The sequence below is a fragment of the Alexandromys fortis genome, unplaced genomic scaffold (genome assembly GCF_014885135.2).
Source record: "Alexandromys fortis isolate MF-2015 unplaced genomic scaffold, M_Fortis_MF-2015_v1.1 scaffold_69, whole genome shotgun sequence".
Classification (NCBI taxonomy): domain Eukaryota; kingdom Metazoa; phylum Chordata; class Mammalia; order Rodentia; family Cricetidae; genus Alexandromys; species Alexandromys fortis.
In genome coordinates, this window is record NW_026067951.1 from 8543385 (window position 1) to 8569062 (window position 25678).

At 44.9% G+C, this 25678-nt stretch overlaps 1 protein-coding gene and 1 long non-coding RNA gene across 4 annotated transcripts in view; one reads left to right on the forward strand and one right to left on the reverse strand.

The window, feature by feature from the left end:
• The window catches only part of Il15ra (interleukin 15 receptor subunit alpha), a 28913-nt gene extending 5373 nt beyond the window's left edge, over positions 1-23540 (forward strand). The window contains exons 2-7 of one of the 3 annotated variants that reach the window (XM_050150514.1): positions 8158-8352; positions 9812-9910; positions 13145-13342; positions 14229-14261; positions 20262-20340; positions 22518-23540. In XM_050150514.1, coding sequence (XP_050006471.1) covers positions 8158-8352; positions 9812-9910; positions 13145-13342; positions 14229-14261; positions 20262-20340; positions 22518-22614 — 701 coding nt within the window. In that variant the 3' untranslated portion in view covers positions 22615-23540. Of the gene's footprint in view, positions 1-8157; positions 8353-9811; positions 9911-13144; positions 13343-14228; positions 14262-15454; positions 17490-20261; positions 20341-22517 lie in introns of those variants that run through there. The other 2 variants (XM_050150515.1, XM_050150516.1) reach the window with 2 other exon arrangements.
• Positions 153-25072, reverse strand: LOC126506748 (uncharacterized). The gene is made up of 5 exons (XR_007593321.1): positions 24924-25072; positions 17488-17599; positions 9147-9247; positions 8942-9023; positions 153-2885 (listed from the first exon to the last, which is right to left on the reverse strand). It is a non-coding gene; the product is annotated as an uncharacterized lncRNA (long non-coding RNA).
• Between the last annotated feature and the right edge of the window lie 606 nt (positions 25073-25678).

Below are 25678 nucleotides of genomic sequence, written 5' to 3' on the forward strand. Positions count from 1 at the left end.
ATCCGGCACCCTCTTCTATCCCAGCAGGCACTGGGCTTGCATGTGGTGAGCAGACATTCAAGCAAGCAAAACACCCGACACATAATTATTAAAAAAAAAAACATACTTTTTTTTTAATTATGTATGTCTTAGTGTTGCTATTGCTGTGATGAGACACCATGACGAAAAAGCAAGCTGGGTGGGGAGGAAAGGGTTTATTCAGCTTCCATATCATAGTTCATTATCAAAGGAAATCAGGACCAAATCTCAAACAAGGCAGGAAGTTTGAGGCAGGAACTGATGCAGAGGCCATGGACGGGTGCTGCTTACTGGCGTGCTCCTCATGGCTTGCTCAGCCTGCTTTCTTATGGAACCCAGGACCACCAAACCGGGGATGGCACTACCCACAATGGGCTGGGCCCATCCCTATCAATCATTAATTAAGAAAATGCCCTACAGTCTTGCCTCTAGACTAATCTTGCGGAGGCATCTTCTTAACTGAGACCCCTCCTCTCTGAGAACTCTAGCTTGTGTCGACCTGACATTAAAGTAACCAGCCCAGTATGAACCTTAGAAAGACATGGACATAAAACGAAGCCTTGTTGGAAAGAAAAGGAGATGGAGGGGGTATGACGAAGATAAGTGGAGAAATTGGGGAACAGATTATCAAAAACATGCAAGAAATTAACAAAGAATCAATTAATTTTTTTTAATTAATCCCTTAGTACATCTGACAAAGGATGCACAAGGCTACCATGCTGAAAGCTCAAGGTGAGATCGCTCATCTGGGAGAGGTGCTTGGTGCTAAGTCTGATGGATGACCTTTGACTCTCAAAATTCCCACAGTGGAAGGGAAGAACTCCTGCAAGTTATTCTCTGACTTACATACACACACGCGCACACGCGCACACACACACACACAGACATTAAATACAATAGAAAATTTAAAGTACTATAAAACACTTTTTATCACAAAAGTCTTACAAGATCTCCTGAGTAAATTGGGAGCATGGGGACCTTGAGAGAGGGTTGAAGGGGAGGGGAGCAGAGAAAAATGTAGAGCCCAATAAAAATCAATTAAAAAAATATATGTTAAGAAATCACAAAAGTCTGAAATAAGGGCAGATACTGCGTTTGAGTTCGGGAAGACTTGGCGTTCCTTAGCGATCAGTTGTTCCCTGAGCTGACCTACAGCCTTGCAGTGGGAATTGCGGCAGGAAACTGGTGTGCTGACTCCACAATTCAGGGGGGGAAAAGGCACTGAATCGAAGAGCCCGCTTTGAAAGTAATTAACAAAGATTTACACACAGGTACACGGTTCAGGGCTTGTTATAAGGAGGGAGTGACATTTGATAAACAGATGAAAGCAATAGAGTAACAGGTGGTGGCACACACAAGCACACACGTGGTGCTGTCCCAGGATTCTATGAAAATATCATTGGATAGCTACCCGTGCTGAGAGGGGGGGAAAAACCCACTAAAGATACATGTGAGAGGTTAAAGGTCGAGGTGACAAAGCACACCCGATTTTGATCCCGAGGGCCCATGATGGAAGGACAGAACTGATTTCTGCAGGTTGTCCTCTAACCACACAAATGCCATGGCATGAATGCAGATATATATCACAATAAAAAAAAATAAAAATAAAAAAATAAATGAAAAAAATCTTTTTTTTTTGGTTTTTTTTTTTTTTTTTTTTTTTTTTTTTTTTTTTTTTTTTTTTTTGAGACAGGGTTTCTCTGTGGCTCTGGAGCCTGTCGTGGAACTAGCTCTGCAGACCAGGCTGGTCTCGAACTCACAGAGATTCGCCTGCCTCTAGGATTGGAAATGTCGGTTTAGACTTAGGGAGGGATATATTGAGAAATAAATAGCACCTACTCAGGAAACTACAGTAGTGAGCTCTTGGGGGGAAAAATTTTGAAACAGTCTCAAATGCCCAGGCTACCTTCCAAATGGCTATGTAGCTGAGGGTGCCCTTGAATTTCTGGTTCTCCTCTTTCTTCCTCCTGAGTGCTGGCATCACAGGCATGCATCACCATACCCGGTTTTAATAGAGGACATAACGGGGCAGAGGAAAGGATGCTGGAGCGTCGTCAGACTTCGACGAGCAGACTCCTCCGCATTCACTCCTCTTCCTAGGAGCTGTTCTGTTTCTGTCACTCGCTCAGTTCTTTACCTTTTTAGAGATTTATTTTTTATTTTTGTGCATGCATATGTCCGTGTGAGTGGCTGCCGTGTACTGTGTAGGTACCCAAGGGGGCCCGAGGATGTGGCAGATCCTCTGGCGCTGGAGGTACAGGTAGTCATGAGCCACCTGATGTGGGTGGATGCTGGAAACTACACTCAGCAGTATTTTCTCTTAAACACTGAGCCGTCTTTTCAGGTCCAAGCATTTTTTTTTTAACCCCCAGCACATCGGTCAGGTCTTCAGAAGGTTCTCACAGCGGGAGGAGATGCCCCACTTGCCAGCAGTGAGCGTGTTCTGCGGGGCCACAGTGATCAAGTCTTCTCCCAGGAACAACTGGAAAATGCACTGGTCCTTGTTGACCAGATGGGACCCCTGGCCCTGCTTGTCCCTTACTCATCTAGCTCATCCTTGAACTTTTTCATGATGGCCCCTTTTCAGCAGTTACAATTAGACAGCAATATCTATCAATTCCAGCTGTATCCATCTGGTTCATTTACCACACTCTGTACACCATGTTCCAGGAGCAGAAAGGCTCCAGATGTGAGGAAGGACCAAGCAGAACTTACAGCAGTATCAGCCTTTGGGTAAAGGGTGTTCCATGCCGAATCCGTTACCTCTGCGATTGCAAAGGGAGGAAACGTCCTGTGCAAGGCATGGGTTCTTAGACTCCTCTGCCCCCAAGGCTTCAGAATGACCCATGGCAGGGCCTGCCCGTTCTCTGGAGAGGAAAACAGACAATGTGATCTCATAGCCCAAGACAAGATAATGACATTAAGGAGCAGACTTGAGGCAAATAAGAGAAGGGGTAGCTCAGCTAGATGCCTTTTCTCTGGCGTTCTTCCCTGGGGACCTCTCAAGTCCCTGGAGATACCAATCTACGGCTGGAGACTGTCCATCCACAAATTATGTAATAGCTCTCCCAGAGGTCCAAAGGTCCCAGCATAGTTCAGGCTTTCTCAGAAGGAGGGAATATTTTACCAAAGATCAGGGCTAGTATTTTTTTTTTTACTGAACTCTCCATTCTGATCTGCTGCCAAGTGTTCTTAAGGTTCTTTGAATTGGTTTTTATGGTTGTTCCTTCCCACCCCACACCATTATTCCATCCCTAAGTACTTTCTGAGCAATGCAGTGTATAGCAGAGTACCACAGATGCAGATTTAAATGTTCGGAAACATTGAGTTGAACACATGGAATTAACAAGCTTCTCTCTCTCTCTCTCTCTCTCTCTCTCTCTCTCTCTCTCTCTCTCTCTCTTTCACACACACACACAGAGTGGGGTGTATATTTTAGAGATTGAAGTGAGAGAATAAGATCTACTTAAAAGCACAGCCATTGAGATAGATCAGTGGGTAAAGGCACTTGCTGGCACACCTGATGACGCCCCTCTCAGCACCCACTTCACAGAAAGAGACAACTGACTCTACACATGGGTGCTGCGGTATGAATGCAACACATACACACGCGAGCACGCGCGCGCACACACACACACACAATATAAATGTACATTTCTAATCAATGCCATGGTCTGAAAATGGTATGAGCTGGCTGCTGTTCACACCACTGGGTTGTAAACCAAGTGCCATCTGCTCTGCTGCACTTGTAGACAGAGCAGCAGTTCCCAAAGTATGGGTCCTGGACCTTCAGGACCTGTACCATCTGACACTTGAAATATAGACTCCTGGGCTCTGCCTCTGACCCACCAGCTCTGTAGCTCTGGGTTGGAGCCAGCTTGTTTTAACAAGCCCTTCAGGTGGGTCTAAGACACATAACTCCTAAGCAGCACTGCCAAAAAGGACCGGGGGTGACAAGAGGCAGAAAACAGCGGAGCAGCCATTCCACATGGCAGAGGGGAGCTTGCCCTGGGAAACAAAGCTACAGCTAAAATACCAAATACAGAACGAGTGGAACGAACAGCACTGGACCCTGGTCATGGAAGAAGGAACTCTAAAGGTGTGAAGAGGTGGTTAATAAGGAAAGGGGGTGGCAAGCCAGCATTATGAAAACCACAACTAGAGAAATAGCTGAAGGAAAATGTTCTCACCAACTGATAATCTTGGCTTGAACTGTCATTGGCTCTTAGAGTTTGCTTCAAGAAGAATCCTTGCCCTTAACTATCATGGGCAAAGTCCTGAGTTTGACCCATAACACTAAAGAAGAGGAAGAAGAGGAAGAGGAGGAAGAGGGTTAGGAGTCCTCAGAGGTCCTAGTCATTTTCTGTCACTATCATAGAACACCTGAGACTCATTGGTTTATAGAGGATCAAAATTTATTTAGTTTGTCATTCTGTAACCTGAAAAGTTCTGATAAGGGCTATCGCCACTTATCCTAAACTATATAATGCATTTGCAATTATCTGTGGGATAGTTGTATAATGTTAAGTGGAATTATGATCTAGTTACTGTTTTCATTTGGAAATTAAGCTTGATATAAGGGAATGTGATTGTGGGTAAAGTTGACAAGATGTGGGCTTGTGATGGGTAATCTTCGTTATCAACTTGATTATATCTGTAATCAACTAGAATCCAAGCGACTAAGTGCACCCGGGAAGGATTTTCTTGACTGGATCATCTGAGCCACACCTGGTGGCAGTCCACACAAAATGACACGGAAGAAGGAAGCATTTGCTTTTTGTCTGTTTGCCCTCACTTTGACTGCCAAGTTTATCTATTCTGTTCCTGGGGCATTCCTTTGCTTTGAACCCAGTTCTTCAGGATGCCAGTGTAGACTGAAGACCCGCAACTCTCTGGGACTTCCCTGGAACTCTCGCACTAGAATGGGATACTGAGACATCCAGTCTTTGTGGGCAAACAACTACCTTTCTGTCAGGAGACAGCCACTGATGACTACATTATAATTACTGCTAACCCATTCTCCATTCTAAAGCCTCTGGAGTGATCAGTCCTAAATGTCTCGTCTCTGTGTGTGCAATGAATGCGAAGAGCTGAAAGAATCCTAGAGGAGAATACTTCAAGGCTTAGATGTGAAACAGCTTGTTGATAACAGTCCCCTGTCTGAAAAGAGCAGAGAAAGCAGTGGTCACAAACAAACAAACAAAAAAACTGGCGGATAGACAGTTGTTGTATTACAAGCGGCGGGGCTGCGTCCCCAGCACCCCGGCCGCCTGGCTAGCTTATGCCCCGAAATAACAACACACAAACTATTCATTTAAGCACTGCTTGGACATTTCTATCTAGCCTCTTTTAGGCTAACTCTTGCACCTGGACTAGCCCATTTCTAATAATGTGTGTAAGCACCCCAAGGTGCGATTACCGGGAAGATTCTAGCCTACGTCCATCCTGGGTCGGAGCTTCATTGCGTGCGTCTGCCCGGGAGAGCGGAGCATGGCCTCTCTGCTCCAGAGAGCAGAGCTGTCGAGTCTGAGCTCACTTCCTCTTCCTCTCAGCATTCAGTTCTGTTTACTCCTCCCACCTATGTTTTAACCTATCAGGGCCAAGCAGTTTCTTTATTGCTTAACCAGTGAAATCAACAGATTGATATATGACACTCCCACATCACACAGTCAAGCCATTTCAAATTAAAATCACTTGAACTTAAGTAAAAAGTGTTCTAAAAGGAAGTTGGGCAACCACTGTGCTAACAGAGTCTAGGGGAGAGAAAGAGAGAAGAAAGTACAAGATGGGGCTGGAACAATAATGGCTCAGCAGGTAGCAGCACTTGTTGCTCTTGGAGTGGACCCTGGTTCAGTTCCCAGCATCCATGGAGTGGCTCACAACCATCTCTAACTCTAACTCCCAAGTTTCAGGGGATCCAACATCCTCTTCTGACCTTCATGGGCATAATGCACACATGTATTACACACAAAAACATTCAGGTAAAACACTTAAGCACAGAAACCTAAATAAATAAATCTAAAAAGAAAAACAGTACAAGAAATCAAACATATGGAGGTGGAGAAATGCCTCAGCGGTTAAGAACACTGGCTGCTTGTCTCTAGAACCTAGGTTTGATTCCAAGCTTCCACATAGTGGTTAAAAACCATTGTAGCTCCAATTCTAGGTGATCTGACAACCTTCTCTGGACTCCCTGGGCACCAAGGACACATGTGGTTCACATATATTCAGGCAAAACACCCATATACATAAAATAATTTTTTGAGACAGGGTTTTGTACATAGTCCTGGCTGTCCTGGAGCTTACTATGTGGACCAGGCTGGCCTCGAACTCAGAACTCCTTTTTCCTTCGCCTCCCAAGTGCTGTGATTAAAAAGAAGTCAAATGCAAGTATGAAATTCCCAACTAGAAATGGCCAACGTTTTGGACCCTCCAATTGTTTCTAGGACCAGATATCATCTTCTAAAACCTTCATTTCTACAACACAGAGCCCACCACCACCACCACAGCCAATTTTAGCAGGATCTTTGCAGTGTGAGTCCAGTTGCAGCTACCATGAGAGTAGACCCATCTGGAACTGTATCTTTGGAACAGTTCGTCGTGTTCCAGTTTCTTCTGAAAATGGACTGGCAATCAGAGTAGCTGACTATGCACACAGAAATAAAACAAACTGAACTAAATTTCAGGAGGTCTGACTCCAGCTTGTTATTGAAGAAAAGTGTTTATCCACCACTCTTTTTTTTATTATTTGTGTTTTTTTGTGTTTCTTTTTTATTTATATATTTATTTATTAAAGATTTCTGTCTCTTCCCCACCGCCGCCTCCCATTTCCCTCCCCCTCCCCCTCCCCCAATCAAGTCCCCCTCCCTCGTCAGCCCAAAGAGCAATCAGGGTTCCCTGCCCTGTGGGAAGTCCAAGGACCACCCACCTCCATCCAGGTCTAGTAAGGTGAGCATCCAAACTGCCTAGGCTCCCACAAAGCCAATACGTGCAGTAGAATCAAAAACCCACTGCCATTGTTCTTGAGTTCTCAGTAGTCCTCCTTGTCCTCTATGTTCAGCAAGACCGGTTTTATCCCGGGCTTTTTTCAGACCCAGGCCAGCTGGCCTTTATCCACCACTCTTTTGTTTGTTTGTTTGTTTGTTTGTTTGTTTGTTTTAGACAAGAGTTCAGTGTGTAGCCTTAGCTGGCCTTAAACTCACTTTGTAGACTAGATTGGCCTCAAACTCACAGAGCTCTGCCTGCCTCTGTCTCCTAAATTCTGCCTCTGTACTAAACCTACTCATTATTCTTTTAACCTGTACCTGAGCACCTAGTATTTCCAGGTACTAGGGATCAGGAATACAGTGTTGAGCAAAGTAGACTTAGCCTCCACCCTCACATAGCTCAGACTGTAGATGGTGAGATACGCACTAACTCTATAACATCAACATCCTAAGTGCAAACTGCCAAGGAAACTGTAGAGCGTGAAGAGAACGATCAAAGAACCTTAGGACGCAGGTCGCCAGCTAAGCAAATAAAGGCTTTTCTGGCAGGTAACAGGGCAGTTGGCAAGAAAGGGTGGTGGGAGGTAGTCAGCTGCGTGCGTGGTGCATTGTGAAGAAGGAGGGGCTATGGCGAGTGGCAAGGGGGGGAATCATCAAAGTGGGAGGCATTTGAAGGGCAGATAGGGCAGGGGCTGACGAACCTTATAGGCTTCTTCAGCATTTTGGGCTTTACTGTGAGAGTAGCCAGCTGCCTAGGAAGAGGAAAGTTGTTAAGGATGCACAGCTAACGATTAGGCTGGTTGCTTGCAGTGGGACACAGGGACACCAATTAGGAGACTCCTGCTATTGATCAAAAACAACCACGTGACATCCCTCAACCAATCTTGATCGAGAACAGAGAAAGATGTGTCAGTGACTAGCGGGTATCTAGCTGCGTGCACTGAGCAGCTGGCATTTAAAGGAGACTCCTGGAAGATTTCTGGATGATAGGTGTTCTTTCTCATCACATCTGTGTGCTTGGGGTCTTGCATCTATCCTATGGGCCCTGGGAGAAGCTCAACCCTAGCTACAAAGCTGTTTCTTGTGCTCCCATGAAGACCCCCACAAATACACCCAGTCTTCTCATCTCTCTCCCCTCTCATGCACTTTCCAGGTACCACATGTCCAACCCCCATATCTGTTGAGCATGCAGACATCCGGGTCAAGAACTACAGTGTGAACTCCAGGGAGAGGTATGTCTGCAATTCTGGTTTCAAACGGAAAGCCGGCACATCCACGCTGACCGAGTGTGTGATTAACAAGAACACAAACACTGCCCACTGGACAACTCCTAACCTCAAGTGCATCAGTAAGTAGCTGACCCCACACTGTTCCCCTGCCTCCTGCCAAGGCTGAACAGAGCAGAAGGCTGAAGGATGGGAGCTGTGGGAGGGAAAAAAAAAATCCGTGCTGGGGTCTGGGGCTAACTACGCCAGTGGGGCACGAAGCAACCCCTCCTGGGATAGGAAGGCATGGGCAATGGGCTCTGTCACCCAATCTTGGTTCATATATTAGTTCTGCCACTTAGCTACTTTGTGTCCTTGGGCAAATCCCTTAGCTTCTTGGAACTCTGCTTGGTGACCCAGAAAGTGACCGTGATGTCAACTGTGGTTTGTAGAGATAAGTGGAACCTGATAAATGTTAACTCTCATGTCCATCAGTGTTTGTTCTGGCAGAGGATGAGCTATGGTCTAGGGTGTGTGCTCAAGCTGCCCACAGAGCTTTATGGAGCTCTCGCAAGGCAGAGGGCTTCAGGAAAACATACAGTGTTCTTGTTTGCCAGAACCTGAAAGTTGAGTAAACCTACCAAACAGAAAATCCCTGTCTTACTCACCAGGGCAGTTGATGTTCTAGAGTGAAGATGAGGGCCGTGAAAACCAACTTTTTAAAAGACTCACCCACAGTTGGATGAAAGCCAACATTCTTGGAGTAGATGCCACTTGGTGGTGTTTCCAGGAATACTAAGCCCCATTCTGCTCCCTAAAAAAAATAAATAAGTAAAAACTGATCCATAGTCTACCAGGAGAGAACTGTTCAAACAGGCAGCCACTGCATATCCAGGACATGGATAGCCCCAGCTAGTGCCAGTCATTCGGAACTTACATGGAAATGCCCAGCTCCATCTTCTGGGAACTCCCGGGAGGGTTGGTACCACATATATCATTCCATGCAAGAACCACTTGATGACTGACCTGTGGAAAATTCTAGAAAATCAGTTTACAGTCTGTGCGTTTAGGTTGGGAGACCGATATTCACTTCCTGTACTTCTAGCCTTGTCCAAGGAAGCCAAAAATGGATGTGCACCTGTAGCACAATTAATAAAAACCTAGAGATAGATATTGGGGTTCAACATAAAGGTCAGAAAATCAAAACAGCCAACCACTGGCTCTTTTCTCTACCTCAGTCTGAAATGGCAATCCTGCCTCCAGGAATCCTCAGAATGAGATTGTGTGTGAGAGCTGTCTCCTCCCATCTTATATTCCTCTCTAGGGCTGGGATTCAAGGCGTGCACCACTACCGCCTGGTTTCTATGGCAAACTAGTGTGGTTATTGGGATTAAAGGTGTGTGTCACCACTCTGATCTGTAAGGCTGATCGGTGGGTCTGGTTTGTTTTTCTGACCTTCAGGCAAGCTTTATTTATTAAAATACAAATGAAATATCGCTACATGCACTGGTGTATTGATTATTTTTATTTGTAACTAGTTCTTAAACCGCCCCAGATTCTGCCCTCAAAATCATAAATGCCATGTGACTGTCCTCTCTCTAGGAGACCCCTCCCTGGCTCACCAGAGTCCAGTGCTACCTTCCACAGTAGTGACGCCAAAGGTGACCCCACAGCCAGAGAGCCCCTCCCCTCCCGAAAAAGGTAGGAATACTGGGAAAATATAAAGAACTCCCATGTAGGATCCATTTCCCTCTCATAGATACCATGACCCCCTGCTGATGATCGCTGCAAACCCAGGCAACAGAACTTTATGTTGACATCAAGATTCAGAACTTTTAGTGGTTTAGGTTTTTCACAGTTATTTGATATCCAGAATTCACATGTACATGATTCATAGTGGCTTAGAATCTACCATTAACACATTAGACCATGTGGAATGGAGTTAGCTGGAAAAGTACATGATTCATAGTGGCTTGCCATTAACATATTAAACCATAGTTAACTGGAGACATTAGCTGTAGACACCCTTATCAAGAGTTTCTCTGTGTAGCCTTGGCTGTCCTGGAACTCAGAGATCTACCTGCCTCTGCCTCCCGAGTGCTGGGATTAAAGGCGGGCACCACCATCGCCTCTTCTCACTTGTTTCTTAACCTGTATCAACATTGTTAAAGGGCTTTCCCATGTGGCCCAGTGAAGCAGAAATATCAACTCATCATCTCTCAGGCCCATGGGGCAGCAGGCTAAGCCAGAATACACCCTGTATGTATAGCAGGCTGCACTGGGCCAAGGAAGCCTGGGCTCATAGCACCTGAATGTGTAATGAATGATTGGCAACAAACATGTCTTGTCTTTGCTCCAGAGGTAGGTTCTGTCTATCTTCCCGAGCACTTGCTATTATACAGGTCCTTGGCAAGGCAGTCCAGAGAAAGGGGGAAGATGGGCCCTCCCTTGGCAAACAATGTGAGGGACTCATTGAAGACTTTTGCTTTGGCTGAGGTGGGGGTGGGGTGGAGGACATGGGGTGGGTTGGGGCAGGTTTCACTTTGTAGTTCTGACTGTCCCAGAACTCACTATATAGACCCGGGTGGCCTCAAAATCACAGGGATATGCCTACTTCTGTCTTTTGAGTGCTAGGATTAAAGGCGTGTGCCACTGCCATCAGCTTCATTAGTGATGTAATTTGGATGTTTGTTCTAGTTTCTTTTCTATTGCTGGGTTAAAAATTCCTAACAAAAAGCAACTTAGGGAACAAAGAGTTTCTTTTAGCTTACAGGTTATGGCCATCACTGGGCAAGTCCCGGTGGCAGGAGCCGGAAGCAGGCAGTCACATCACATCCACAGTCAAGAGCAGAGAGACGGGAATACACGCGTGTTCACTGGCATGTGCTCTGTTCAACGCCTCCACTCTTAAGACAGTACATTCCTATGGAAAGGAGCTGCCCACGGTGGGATGAGTCTTCCCACTTCAATTAAGTTAATCAAGGCAACTCCCGACAGACATGCTCACAAGCCAACCCGGTGTAGACCATTCCTCACAGAGATACCCTTTCCTCGTGTCAAGTTATAGCTAACCATCATAATACAGAAATATCGCATGAACGTCACCCCTCTCTCCATCCCTGCCTTCCTTCTTTCTTCCTTCCTTTCTGGCGGGGTCTCACTATACATCCTCGGCTGACTGCAAACTCACAGGCATCCTGCCTTAGCCTTCAGAGGACTCGGTTTATAGGCCTGTGCCGCTGAACCCAACTCAGCGTTTTGTATTTCACTTGAGTGTTATGCGAATCTAGTTTAACGTCCTCAGCATTTGTCTCATTGCTAAGAACGTTTGAAACCTATGCTCTCCATCTTTCTAGACTCTCATTTTCTAATAAGCTTTACTGTCACATCATCCAGCTTGTGGTTTCCCCTCGTTTCCTCCTTCCACTCCCAATTATGGCAATCTCTGTTTTCAATCATCCTGAATTGCTCAATTGGTCACAACTTCCAGTGTGCTGGGTCTCAAGCCTTCTGATACACAAGGAACTTGCTGAAGAACTCCAGTTGGTCTGGGGACAGATATGAGAATCGACAGCTTTGGATACTTCCCGGATGGTTCTTAGGCATCCCAGGGTGGGGACTCCTCTCCTAAGGAGGAGAGAGAGGATTCTGAATTGCATGCCACTGTGTAGTGAATAGGGCTGGGGCTGTAACTCATTGGTGGAATGCTTGCCTAGCGTGCATAAGGCTATAGGTTCAACTTCCAGTACTATTAGGGAAAAAAACAATAAAATAAGATAAAGGAGTATCTTCTGGTGAATTCTGTAAACAGAAGAAAGTGGTAGGTACTTGACCCATTTAAGATAGAAGTGTTTCCCAAGTTCCTTTGGTATGACTCACACAGTATTTACTCAAGAGACAAGAAAGATCAACTAGTCTCTCTCAGCCTTGTCTCTGTGTCCCAAATGCTTGGTCAGATGTTCCTCATTGAGACAAAAATGTGCAGGCACAGCCTTGGACACTAACTGGTCATGGGTGATGGGTGTGAATGCTCTGTAAGGCTGGTAGTTTGCAGACGGAGGGATACATCTCAGTAATACCAGTGGACTGAAGGGTGCGGGCACATCTCACATGGTGGATGGCTAAGAGAGCTTGGGGCCAGGGCACCACACCATGCCTCGGAGCACCAAGATGTCCCGCCTCCCAGCATGCTTTCCTTAGCCTGCATTTCCCAGGCTTGCCACAGTGGAAGACCCATTTTCACCTGGAAGGGAACAGAGACTAGGGAACAGGTTGGCCACTTTAGAGTTTAGGAACATCCATCTACCAGTGACGAACAAGGAAGACAGGAACTAAAACACAGGCATCCTCCATGCCAGCAGGAACAAAATCAGAATCCTCTCCTCAGAATCTGCCTAGGGCATTCTGGAGAGCTGGATGTAAGCTTCCTCTTATTTCAAAATGTCAGGACAAAGTGTGAAAGCAAGTCAGGGTACACACCTTTAATCCCAACATTCAGAGATGAGGCAGAGGCAGGGAGCTCTCTATGAGTTTGAGGTTAGCCTGGTCTACACAAGTTCCAGGCCAGCCAGGGATACATGCCAGATCCTGTCTCAAGAAAGAACAAAACTGAAAAGGAAAACTAGCATCTCAGCTGTCTTTCACAAATACAGCACAGTTCCACTTGTGTTTTGGCATCAAGTCTTTGAGAATATAACACACTTTCTCCAGCAAGCAGGCCGATCTGCTCAATCTCTTGGGGATTTTGTTTTGTTTTGAATGCTCGTAATAGATGACTATAGTCTTTAGAGTTATCAGAAGCCCCATAGAACAGTGAGTGGATAGCTATGCCACCTACTTAGGAGTAGGCTGGCCAAGACAGGCTCCCTAAAGTGGGACCTTGGGTTCCAGACACTAGTCTGAATTTTTATGTCTCTGTCTTGGAATTTCCTGCAGAGCCCGAAGCTGTATCTCCCAAATCAGATACCACATTGACCACCCAGACAGCTATTGTGCCAGGCTCCGGGCTGACACCATCCCAACCAGCTTCTGCAGGAACTACAGGGACAGGCAGTCATGAGTCCTCCCGAGCCCCATCTCTTGCAACAACAACGACCTTGGAGCCTACTGCTTCCCCTTCCCTCGGGATACCAGGTCAGCCCTAGCTTTGAACAAGGACAGGTCTGCTTCTGAGACCTAGATTGGGATCTTGCAGGAGGGTTGTCTGCATTAGCTTTGGACCACTAGGGCTCAAGTCAGAACTGACTGAGTGTCCCAGTCGCCTGCTGCCCACTATCATGCTTGAATGGTGTGTGCAGTCCGCACTGTAAGGATAGCCAGGAAGGAAACCCCACTTCTCAGATAGGACACGGCTTGCTGATGAGCACGTCAGAGAACGGAAAGAGCATTTGACAGTGTGGAGCTGTGGTCTGCGGGTAGAGAAGCCACTGGCAATTGTTCCTGTTAATGTTCAGGCATCTGTACTGGCCTGCTCTTGGGGTCCTGACAGGATACGTCCATAGCTGCAGCCACTAAGAGCACTTCCCGTGCACATTCGCTATGTTCCCTTTTAAAAGGCGGGCCACGTCCCATCTCTTTCTCTTTCTGTTTTCTTCTTCCTCTCTCTCTCTCTCTCTCTCTCTCTCTCTCTCTCTCTCTCTCTCTCTCTCTCTCTCTCTCTCTCCTGCCACTCTTATCCCCAGGGACTGGTCTCTGCCCCCCTCTGTTCCCCTCTCTGCCTTTTTTGTCCCCTTCTCGCTCCTCTTCTAATCAACCTCCATGTGAGCCCTGTTGTATGGCATAACTCTCTTTCCTCGCCGTTTTGTTGTTGTTGTTTTGTTTTGTTTAATTACAACAGTTCCTCTCTGAGGCACAGCCAATGTTTAGGTGTAACCAAGCACCTCACCAAATTATCCTGTTCACTTTTGCTAAGACCACTTAGGTTATGTCCATGTCTCTTACGGTTCTAAGATGGTAGCTAATCTCAACCTAGCGCTCTTGGGACTCCAATCCTGACTCAGCTTTCCTCTCTCCTCTGCAGAGATTTCTCCAAACACCTCCAAAGTGACCAAAGGTGAGTATTTTCTTTTGTCTGATGTGTTTATAACCAGGGACTATAAAAACAGACGCAGCGTGTTCATCAGCCTGGTCCAGGCCACTCTGGCACAGCCGGCAGCAGGATTCCTTAGGTCACCATCAGAGAATAACTTGGTAAAACCCTATTTATGGAGTTTGTCATTGGACGTGATTACTTATCTTAAGATCGGCAGCTTCTAACTGTCACACTTGCGATGTACAAATCAGGGAATTAGCACACCACAAAACAGCTTGATGGAGCAGCTACTCACAGGTCAGCCCCACCAAGAGGCTCCACCTAGATCCAGAGCATGTTAGGAAAAGCAGGAGCCAGGGCTGCCACTAAGAGAATGCCATTCTGCTAGGAGAGAGAGAGAGAGAGAGAGAGAGAGAGAGAGAGAGAGAGAGAGAGAGAATGACAGAGAGAGGGAGAGGGAGAGGGAGGGAAGGAAGGGAGGGAGGGAGGGAAGGTGGGAGGGAAGAAGGGAGAGAGAGAAGAAAGGAGTGAGAGAGAGAGAGAAGGAGGGAGAGAGAGGAGAGAATTCAGACTGCTCTGTCTAAATGTCTTTGTTGATGAAAGACCTGGAGCACTACAGTTAGAAGAAAAAGAAAGAGGTTATGCAATCAGTGCAGGAGGAAAACAGAAATGTGTTTGTGAAAAGGAGGAAGAGAGATCTTGAAGAAGAACTCTTGAAGAAGAACGAAGAGAGCAGGAGAGAAGGGAGGGCAGGGGTGCAGTTCTGACCGTGAGCTCACTTGTCAAGGCCAAGGCCCAGCTTGCTCTCCAGTACCATAAAAAAGGGTGTGGGGTGCAGAGAGTAGGAACCTTATACTTTAGTCTGACAAGCTCTAGAAGGAAAAGAAGGCCCTAGAGGGATGGTTCAGTGGTAAAGTGCTCTTGCAGAGGGCCAGAGTTCAGTTCCCATCACCCCAGATGGGTAGCTCACAACCACTTGTAACTCCAGCTCCAGGGGATACAACATCCTTTTCTGGCCTGTGGGCACCTGCATACAAGTGTATTGTACACACACACACACACTCACACACACACAAATAAATGTTTTTTAAAGGGATAAAATATTCTATCTCTTTTCTTTCTCTTTTTCTTTTTCTTTTTTTTTTGGCTTTTTGTTTGTTTTTTTGTTTTTGTTTTTGTTTTTGTTTTTGTTTTTGTTTTTGTTTTTGAAACAGGGTTTCTCCATGTCACAGCCCTGGCTGTCCTGGAACTCACAGAGATCCACCAGCCTCTGCCTCCCAAGTGCAGGGATGAAAGGTGTGTGCCAACACTGCCCGGCTCTATTTTCTATTCATAAGTTTTCCTGCTGGAGAATGACTCACTGGCTTTTGATCCTGTTTACCTGCACTAAGTGACATCAGGGAATCAGATGTCGCTTTAGATATATTAGCAGTTTATTGGTTACAGTGGTTTTGTAAATGATCAAATGAAAACAGGCCTGGTGGTAAAGGTCTGTATTTTCAGCTACTTGGAAAGCTGAGGCAGGAGGATTGCAGGATCAAGGTCAGCCTGGACAACTCAGTGAAATCCTATAGCAAAATTAAATGTATAAAGAGGACTGGGGATATAACAGTGCATTGGTAGAGTTCTTGCTCAATCCCCAGCTCTGCAAAAAGGAAAAAAGGAGATAGAAAGAGAGTAGATAGATAGGCAGATGGATAGATGGGTGGATAGATAGATAGATGATAGATAGACAGACAGACAGACAGACGACAGATAGATAGATAGATGAAAACAATACATTTAGGAAGGTTCTTTGAAGAATAATTTCTTGAAAAACTCACTTAATGACAAGGGCATATAAACAAAAACATACTCATGATCTAAGAGAACAACATATAAGAATTAGGCAAGCTGTTTTTTCTCTATGACACATAGCACATTAATCTTTCCTCATAGTTTTTAATGTTTTGTTTCTCAAATACTTAATGATTTGCACATGGCCTGAAAATCAAAAATTAAATAGCATAGAGGCATATGTCCAGAAGGCTAAGGCAGGAGGATTACTTTGAGTTTAAGATCTGCCTGGGTTACATAGTGAGTATCAAGGCCATTGTGTTACATAGCAACACCACACCTCAAGAAATTTAAAAAAAAATCAAAAGTCAGCATGGAATGAACAGAATGAAAGTTTGCCTCTGACTTGCGCTTCTGGAGACAGAGAGCAAGTGTCTTTGCCTCCTTCTGGTTGGCTGTGGAAACACAAGCGCATGCAGAGAAAGTCTCAGAATAGCTATTTTGTGTCTCTTCACTGACCTGCTGGCCTGATTTCCTTTCTGTTGCTGTGATAAAACACTAGAATCAAAACACCTTGGGGAGGAAAGGGCTTATTGACTTAGACATCCAGGTCACAGTCCATCCCTGAGGGAAGTCTGGCGGAAACTCCAGCAGGAGCTTGAAGCAGAAGCCAAGGAGGAGTGCTGCGTGCTCAGTCACTCTTTGGCTCTGCTCAGCCAGCTTTCTGATATAGCCAGGACGACCTGGCCAGGGGATGGGGCTTTCCAAGCGGGCTGGACACGCTAAATCAGTTAACGATCAAAGAGATCCCCCAGACACGCAAACCGGCCAACCTGATCTAGAGAATTTCTCAATTGCGACTTCTCCTCTCAGATGACTCTAGGCTGGATCAAGTTGACAATGAGCGTTCCCCAGGGCACTGACATATCTTAGCAATCCTCCATATCCACACATGAAAGCCACCTTACTCTCTTTAATGGCTACAGCATATTCTACCCCCATATAGACCTAAGCACAATTTACTTAGCCAATCTCAGCTTTGGACATACTATTATTTACTGTCTTAAGTTATATTACCAACAGTGACTACTTGGAAACTCTGGTGCAATCCTACTTAGTGGGTGACAATCTATTTGTAAAATTTTCTATATAGGGCCTCAGACAATTTAGGATCTAATACTTACTTTTCCAGTGCATGGCTTTTGTGACAAAGATAATTCTGTGCAAGGGATTGTGGGAAGCATAAAGGATTTTAAATTTCAAAAATTGCTTTATGTATAAATAAGGTGTTCTTCCTTGAATATAGACATGAAGATACCTAATTATGACAGAAGTCAAATTGTTAGCAAAAGAAATGAAAAGGCGACATTGGAAGTTTTTATTGTCTGTTAATAAAGTGTAAATTGAAATTATAACCGGTCTAGTTTTGTAAAAGTGTTTGTGACAGTGTCGTTCGAAGTTTGCCACTTACGTGCCATCAGACCCAGCCACCCAAGATCTGCAAGGACCCCACCAACAGTTGCATACTGTAGATGTTCAGTTGCTCCTCGGGCCCGGGGTGAGGCAATCAGCTGAGCATGTCTCTGTAAGGCAATATTAACAACATTCAACCACAGTCATTGCTTGGTCAGTTAACGGATAATCAATCTTCTGATATTTTGTTTTATTGTTTTTGTAGTTTTATGATAAGGATGGAACAAAGGGCATGCCAGACAAGTGCTCTTCACTGAGCTATATCCTCAGTCTATAATGTTTAAAATGAGTTATACACATGGTTCTCACTTTTATTTTCTTTTAAAAATGTTTGTGTTTGTGTTATGTATGTATGTACCTGCATAGATGTGTGGAAGAGCACTTGGTGCATACAGGGACCTGCAGAGGTCAAAAGAGGGCATCAGATTCCCCCTGGAGTGGATTTTAAAAGATATGGGGGTTGGGAAGATGACTCAACGGGTAAAGGCAATTGCCTTGCAAGTGTGAGCACCTGAACTGCTATGTGGGGTCTATGAACTGGACCCGGATCCTTGCAAGAGCAGTATGTACTCTCACCCACTCAGCCATCTCTCCAACTCCGGTTATCACTATTTTTTAAAGTTGTTCTTAAATTTGCTTGTTTGTTTTTTGAGACAGGGTTTCTCTGTCTAGTCCTGGCTGTCCTGGAACTTACTCTGTAGACCAGGCTGGCCTCAAACTTACATAGATCCACCTACCTCTGCCCACAAGTGCTGGGATTAAAGGCGTGCGCCACCACTGCCAGGTTAAAAGCTGTTCCTTTTCATTCAATAGAAAGCAGTCAATAGCTGATGCTCAGTAAATACTGAACGAGTTAGTAAACGAGCACCAGAACTTAAAGACTTTAGCATTTTAATAGGGATAAAATATTTTCTATTTTCACTATCTTGATTATCAACTGGTTCACTTAACAGCCTTTCCTGCCAGGAACTTATTCAGTTATCCCAGTATCTTCTCTCTGATCTTCAGCTAGGCTCCTACTGAAGACTCCTGAATTTATTTTTAAAAATCTTCATTAGTGTGTGTGTGTGTGTGTGTGTGTGTGTGTGTGTCACTTGTAGGAGTGGGTTCTCTCCTTCCACCACGTGGTTTCCAGGGATTGAACACAGGCTGTCGGGCTCGGGGGCAGGTACCTTTACCCAGTGAGCTAGTTTACCAGCCCAAGACTGCTGATTTCAAAATCCAAGCCTAGCGTGCCCACTGCAATAGCACATACGCTGCTGAACTAGTTCACGAGGATGAAAAAGATCTTTTCCAGAATGGTGCTGTGCCTTGCGTCTCGTCCACATGTGATGTGAGTCTGTTGTAGTCGATGTGCTCTGCATTTGATGGGGACTGCCCCCGCCATGTCTGTCATTCATCTGTGGTCCAAGCACACCCATGTCCATACAAAATGTTCATACAAAAGATGCTTTTCCTTCAGCACCCGATGCAGACTCACAGTTTCTCTGTTTCTCTGCAGGGCTGGCTGGTTTGCCTGGGTCCTGCTAGGAAATCTGTTCTCTCTGTCTTCACACACAGAAACTTCATCCTCCCCCACAGACACTGGCTCTGGCTGGCTCTGGCTGGCTCTGCTGCCTGCTCCATTCTAGTCTCAAGAGGAAAGGGGGCAGTGGCTCTGGCGGCCTCCCGTCCCAAAGTCATCTGCTCTGCTCCATCATTCCTTCCTCCCTTCTCCTTCCTCATATCAAATCCATGTCTTTCTTTTCACTCCAGAAAGGGTGGAAAGCTTGCCAGATGATTTGCTAATTCCTTGTCTTTGGAAGTCTGGTTTCAATTTCTTGTCCAACATGGCATGGTGATAGTTGAAAAGGAAACTGGAGTTAAGTCACCAGTTTTGTCAGATCACATCCAAACCTGATGATTCTGCAGTAGCTTGTTCTCATTCAAAAGGCATCAGGAAGAGCACTGTGAAAGTAAAACTAGCTCTTACTACCACTAATTCCTCTTTTCCAGTAAGTCACTCCTTGGCAGTAAATGGTTGCTAATCCTACCAGCCAGTGTGGAGACAGTTTATGTGCAACACACACACACACACACATACACACACACACACACACACACTCCAATCTGAGGCTCAAGACATCTTTCATTAATTGATCGTGTTTCCTAACGTTTTTGTAACAAAGTTGCCATGCTGGCTTTATTTACTCCCTGTACAGATGTCTTCTATCTGTGATTTTGCTACGTCTTCAGACTACAGTGTCATTCCAAAACTCTGAGGGCAACAAAAAAAGAAATAATCCTAGTGAAAGGAGAGATTATCCACAGTCTGGTCATGACTTGATACTTTGTACCCAGCAGCCATTAGACTCTAGAGTTCTCTGTGTGCCTTTGAAATGACTTTGAGTGTATTTTCAGCCAGCTTTCCCTATAGTTTAGACTTTATAGATTTATTTTGATCGTTTCTAATGATATGGAGGGGAGCATGTGCACGTGAGTGCAGGTGCCTGCAGAAGCCAGAAGAGGGCCTTGAATCCCCTCGAGCTGGGGTTACAGGCAGATGTGAGCAGCCTGGTGTGGTTGGTAGGAGCCAAACTTCTTCTGTAAAAGCAGTATGTGCTCTTGATTGCTGAGCTTCCCTCGGCCCCAAGAAATGTTAATAATGGCAAGTGGGCTAGCAGGGCATCTGTCCTAGACAAGAATGGAAATTGCCAACAGTTTACTGATTCTTGAAAACAAATGCCTTGGTAGGATTTCAAGTGGTTCTAGCTCAGTTCTGTTCTTTTTCAGTGGCCGTCTCCACATTGGTCCTGGTCCTCCTGGTTGGTGCAGGACTTGTGGTTTTTCTCGCCAGGTACATCAGATCAAGGTGAGTGGCCCCGGACTGCAGGACCAAATTCTTCCTTTCCACCAGAAAAGCTTGACCATAAAGATTCCAAGAGGCCCTCTCAAAAGATGAGTCCCTTTCCTGACTATAAACCCTAAGCCCCTTCTGCAGCAGCTAGAAGGAGCCGTGTAAGACCGGACTGGCCCCACAGAGGGCCGTTCACTTCTCACACAGCTCTCAGACCATGTGTTTAAAATGGGGTCAGCAGGAACTGAGCGGGGCGGGGAGAGATATACCAAAGGCAGTTTGTATCAGCTCCTTTTGTGCATACTCATGAATATATATTCTGCATGTACTCACTTCTCATGGTATACCTCCTTATAAACATGGTCATGCCAGCCTCAATTCGTATTTCTAATAACAGAAATTCTACACTGCAGCCTTTGAGATGTGTTCCTTTTCCTTGCTGGTATTCCAGTTTTATATTTTTCATCTTGGCATTGACCTTGCGCTCCTGTCATTGAGTAACCAGCTGACATGGTTTGTTCCATCCAGTACAGGTCTCTAGCTCTGCCTCCACATGATTACATGGTGACTATCTTGAAACAGAGCATGCAATCGGTAGGGATAAAATGATAGCTAGCATATCAATACAAAATTATACAACTTGGGCTGGAGACATAGTCAGTCGGTAAAACACTTGCCTAGCAGGTGCGAAGCCCTGGATTTGATCACCAGAATTTTTTTAAAAAATAAAAATCACATGACTGTTTGAGCCTGGTTTTGATAAAAGGGAGATTCTCTGAGACACTGCAATGAATCCAGAGGAAAGATAGCAACCAAAACTTTACGTAAGACTTGACAGTTATTGGTAGAGGATCAATAGATACAAATATCATAAGCTCCAGAAGTAATTCCTAAATAATTTTTTAAAATATAAAAATGCTACCTGATGAGAAAAATAGAAAGTTATTTTAAAGGATTTTCGAAATATTTCTATAACTGAGTAATTTTAACCTAATATCTTAAATTTAGAGTTATATTCTTGAGAGATAATAATTACTTAATATGTCCAGAAATGTACATACTATGTTTTTAATGAATAAGCATTATATTCTTAAATAAATTGGTATATTTGATATATATAGCCTATAAATAGTATAACAAAATATCAGCATTAGTAACAATATTTTAAAATGCATCTAGGTGCATTTTAAAAGCAGTAATTATATTGACTTTGTCACCTAGTGAACCAATTTTTTCCATGAACTGATTTTTTTTTTTTTTTTTTTTACAAACTGGCTGATGGGTAGATTTGCCATTCAACAAATCGGCTTTTAGTAAGCTGACCTAGATTTCTTGATTTCTAGTTTCTGTCTCACACAAAACCGCCTATTTAGTTATGGCTTGAAAAGCTGTTTATCTTTAGAAGACATTATAAGAACCATGGAAGACAATACTGACCTAGGTACTTAAGGCCTAAAACTCAAGGGACCGCTAAGACAAGTAGACACACAGACTACAGAGCCTCTCTCTGCTCTTGCTAGCCACGAGCTCAACTGTATTTGTTTGTTTTTGTTTGCTTGCTTGCTTGCTTTGTTTGTTTGTTTTTTGAGACAGGATTTATCTATGTAACAGCTCTAACTGTCCTAGAACTCACTCTGTAGACCAGGCTGGCCTTGAACTCATAGAGAATCCGCCTGCCTCTGCTGCGATTAAAGGCATATGCCACCACTGCCTGGCTCTTTATTTCTTTTCTTTTTTTTTTTCTCAACTGTATTTGTTTAATGGTAAATATTAAGAACTGCTTTTAAGGCCTTGTGAATATCCAGCTATTTTCAGCTATGTCATCAGGTCTGGTCTAGCCAAGGTCCGGGTCTTCTGTCCCCCTACCGTGCTCTCTGTGCTGGGTTTTAGCAGAGGATTGGCGGCGTTGGGTATGAGGATGGCGTGCCGTGATTTGTTCCAACCACACTGGTAAACCTCTGGTGGATGGAGGGTGAGATTGAAAATTCCCAAATAGGATTAAGTTCTTGCTATCTGCACATCTGGGCATTCTAAATTTTCCTAATCTCTAAGCAACACAAATCTCTGAGAACCAGGTTGGTGTACTCTAATGTAACCCACTCAGTACGGGGCATGCATGTTCATTAAGAAGTATGTTAACCCAAGAGCCACCCTGACCTCTTTTCAAAACCTGTGAATAAACTATTTTACAGGCAAGCTTCTCAGCCACGTGATGTTGCAATGGAAACCATGGAATCAGTGCCAATGACTGAGCATCAGCAACACAATGAGGACGACACAGGAGCCTAACCTCACAACCACCGAAACGCAAGGAAACCCGCCCAGCTGAGTCTAATGAGAAGATGTAAAGGCAGCTCTGTGTTAGCTAAGGAATACCAGGACACAGGGAGCTGGGCACCGGGAGGAAGTGCACCGTGGTAATACAAGGTCTCCGGAACGAGCCGCTTTACTGCGTCTGGATGTCTCCCACGTACACACCTGGGGTCTCTGGCATCTGGAAGGACACCACCCTTCTACCTGGCTCAGCAGAGAGGCCGGCTTCCTACAGTGCCAGCAGCTTGAACTCTCCTGGGAGACTCTCATGGGTCTCCATAAAAGCCTCTGCTGTCACTCAGACATCGACTCAAAATAGCTTATTAGCTAGGCCAGTGGTTCTCAATCTATGGGTCGTGACCCCTTTGGGGGGGAGGGGCATCAAACAACCCTTTCACAGGGGTCACATATCAGACGTCCTGCGTATCAGATATTTATATTATGATTCATAACAGTAGCAAGATTACAGTTATGAAGTTGTAACAAACAATTTTATGGTTGGGGGGGGTCACCATAACATGAGGAATTACATTAGAGGGACACAGCTTTTGGAAGGTTGAGAGCCGCTGTGCTAGACTCTCTTTTCTGTCCCCTACCCTGATTTACAGTTTACAGAGCTCAGCCATACACCAGAGGCTCCCACTCCACTCCAAGGCTCCCCTGGCACAGAGGAGTCTTGTCAAGAAGCCAGCAGCACTTGAAAAAGAGGAGAGGAAGGCAGAAAAGATATTGAGCCAATGAATCCTTTGCATAGGATTTATGACAAAAACGGAACTCAGTGACTTTTTACATATATATGTGTGTGTTTATATTTATGCTTCCTTTTCTATTATATCTACATGTAATGTGTGATTTATATTTGAAGGTGCCTTGTATAGACAAAATAAAATATCTATTTTCAGTACAAAAACACATTAAAATTATCAACAAAGAGAAATGTTCCACAAAAGAAAAGAGGAGAAAGAGGAGTAATAAGATATCAAATGGGATTAAACTCAGGTTTTCTTTCAAAAGAAAAGGAGAGAGAGAGAGAGAGAGAGAGAGAGAGAGAGAGAGAGAGAGAGACAGAAATGGGGAGAGCCTTTGCTTAGAGCTGACACAGATCAATAGCATTGCAGGATTTCTAAGCAAATCTCACGGTGAGTAGAATCAATATAAACAAGTCCGAGCTCAACTAGCACAGGATACTGCATATTCCTGCTCTCCCCTCTCTTCATCTATTTATTATTTTTATTAATTAGTAGTATTATTATGAATCTATTGCAGAGCAACGGATAAAAAGAGGGCCTTGTCCTTGGTAGGCAAGTACTCTACCACTGAGTCATATCCCCAATTTCCTAACTCCTAAATTTGCAGATAAAAAAAAATATTGTAGCCTGGAGAAATTGACCTGCCCAAAGTCACTTAGTTCAGCTACTGCCACCGCTTGGACAGAACTGGGGTGGGAAATGGATGGGAGAGGAGGCCTGGTTGTGAGGCAGCCGCTAACTGGGCCCCCTCCATCCCTCGGTAAAGGGGAACCATCAGAAACATTCAGGAGGTGAGTTAGGCACCGGCCTCACAAGCTGCCAGTCCTCACTGACTTTTGCCACTCATCAATTTATATGATTTTCTTCATCAAAGGAAGCTTTGCCCCATTGCTCACTTGGGCTTCCTCATTGCACAGTGATCTCTGTCTAGTCAGGCTGTTTACATGGTGACCAAAACGAAACTGTCAGGCCCTTCAAGGAGGTAGGCCAGAAACAGACCTGTTTAACTTTTGCTACCTATCCATGACCTTTGCTATGTATTGGTCAAAGCAAATCACAAACCAGCCCAGATTCAAGGGCAAGGAAGTGACAAACAGGAAAGAAAGCATCCACAGAATCTATCTTTGGTAGCCAGGTGCCATATTTTTGAAGACACTCAGGGAGGTATAATTTTCCTTGAGTTCTCAGCTCTCAGTCAATGCCAATAAATACAAGAGGAATGGATGAGATTATAAGATCTGGTATTACGCTAAGCATTGAGACATCCATTTTTTTTTTGTTTGCTTGGTTTTGTTTGTTTTTGTTTTGTTTGTTTGTTTGTTTGTTTTTGAGGCAGGGTGTTGAATTAGGAGGGGCGGGGCTGCGTCCCCAGCACCCCGCCGCCCGCATGGCTAGCTTATGCCCGAAATAATTACACGGAAACTGTATTCTTTCAAACACTGCCTGGCCCGGCTAGGTCCAGTTTCTTATTGGCTAGCTCTTACATATTGTTCTAACCCATTTCTAATATTCTGTGTAGCCCATGAGCTGGCTTACCAGAGAGGATCTTAACCTGCGTCTGTCTGGAGTGGGAGCATCATGGCGACTCACTCACTCAGCTTCTTTTTCCCAGCATTCTCCTCTGTCTACTCCGCCTACCTAATTTTCTGTCCTATGAGGGCCGAGGCAGTTTCTTTATTATTACAAGACCCACCTCCATCAGCAGGGTTTCTCGGTGTAGCTTTGGCTGTCCTGGAGCTCCCTCTGTAGACCAGGCTGGTCTTGAACGCTCCAAGATTCACCTGCCTCTGCCTCCCAAGTGCTGGGATTAAAGACGTGCGCCACCGCTGCCCAACTGAGATGTTCACTTTTAATATTTAGTTTGGAATGGAAAGGTAGACAGAACTCTGAAGGACTTGAAAATTGTATAGCTATTATACAACCTTCACCCCGGGTGACCTTCGCTGGCTACAGATCTAATTTACAGTTCCCTTTTCCCACATTACTTGCTCTCCACTGTATTAGCCATAAAAAAAAAAAAAACCACATTGATGTTTGACAGTACACGGGATGCCTTTCCTGCCACACCTCTCGCTGAGCGTGGACCCACCAACTAGCTCTTCCCTTCTTCACATGGCCCTATGCCCGCAGGAAGTAGCCAGACTTGAGTCAATGCCCCTTTTTCCTAAGAGAGCCTAAATGTTAGTCAAAATATCACCTCAGCTTCCTCTTACCCCTTATACAAACAGTCTGGAATGTAAGCTCCGGTCTCTGGTCTCCATCTTTGGAGGCCCCCGTTCCTGTACCTGCCA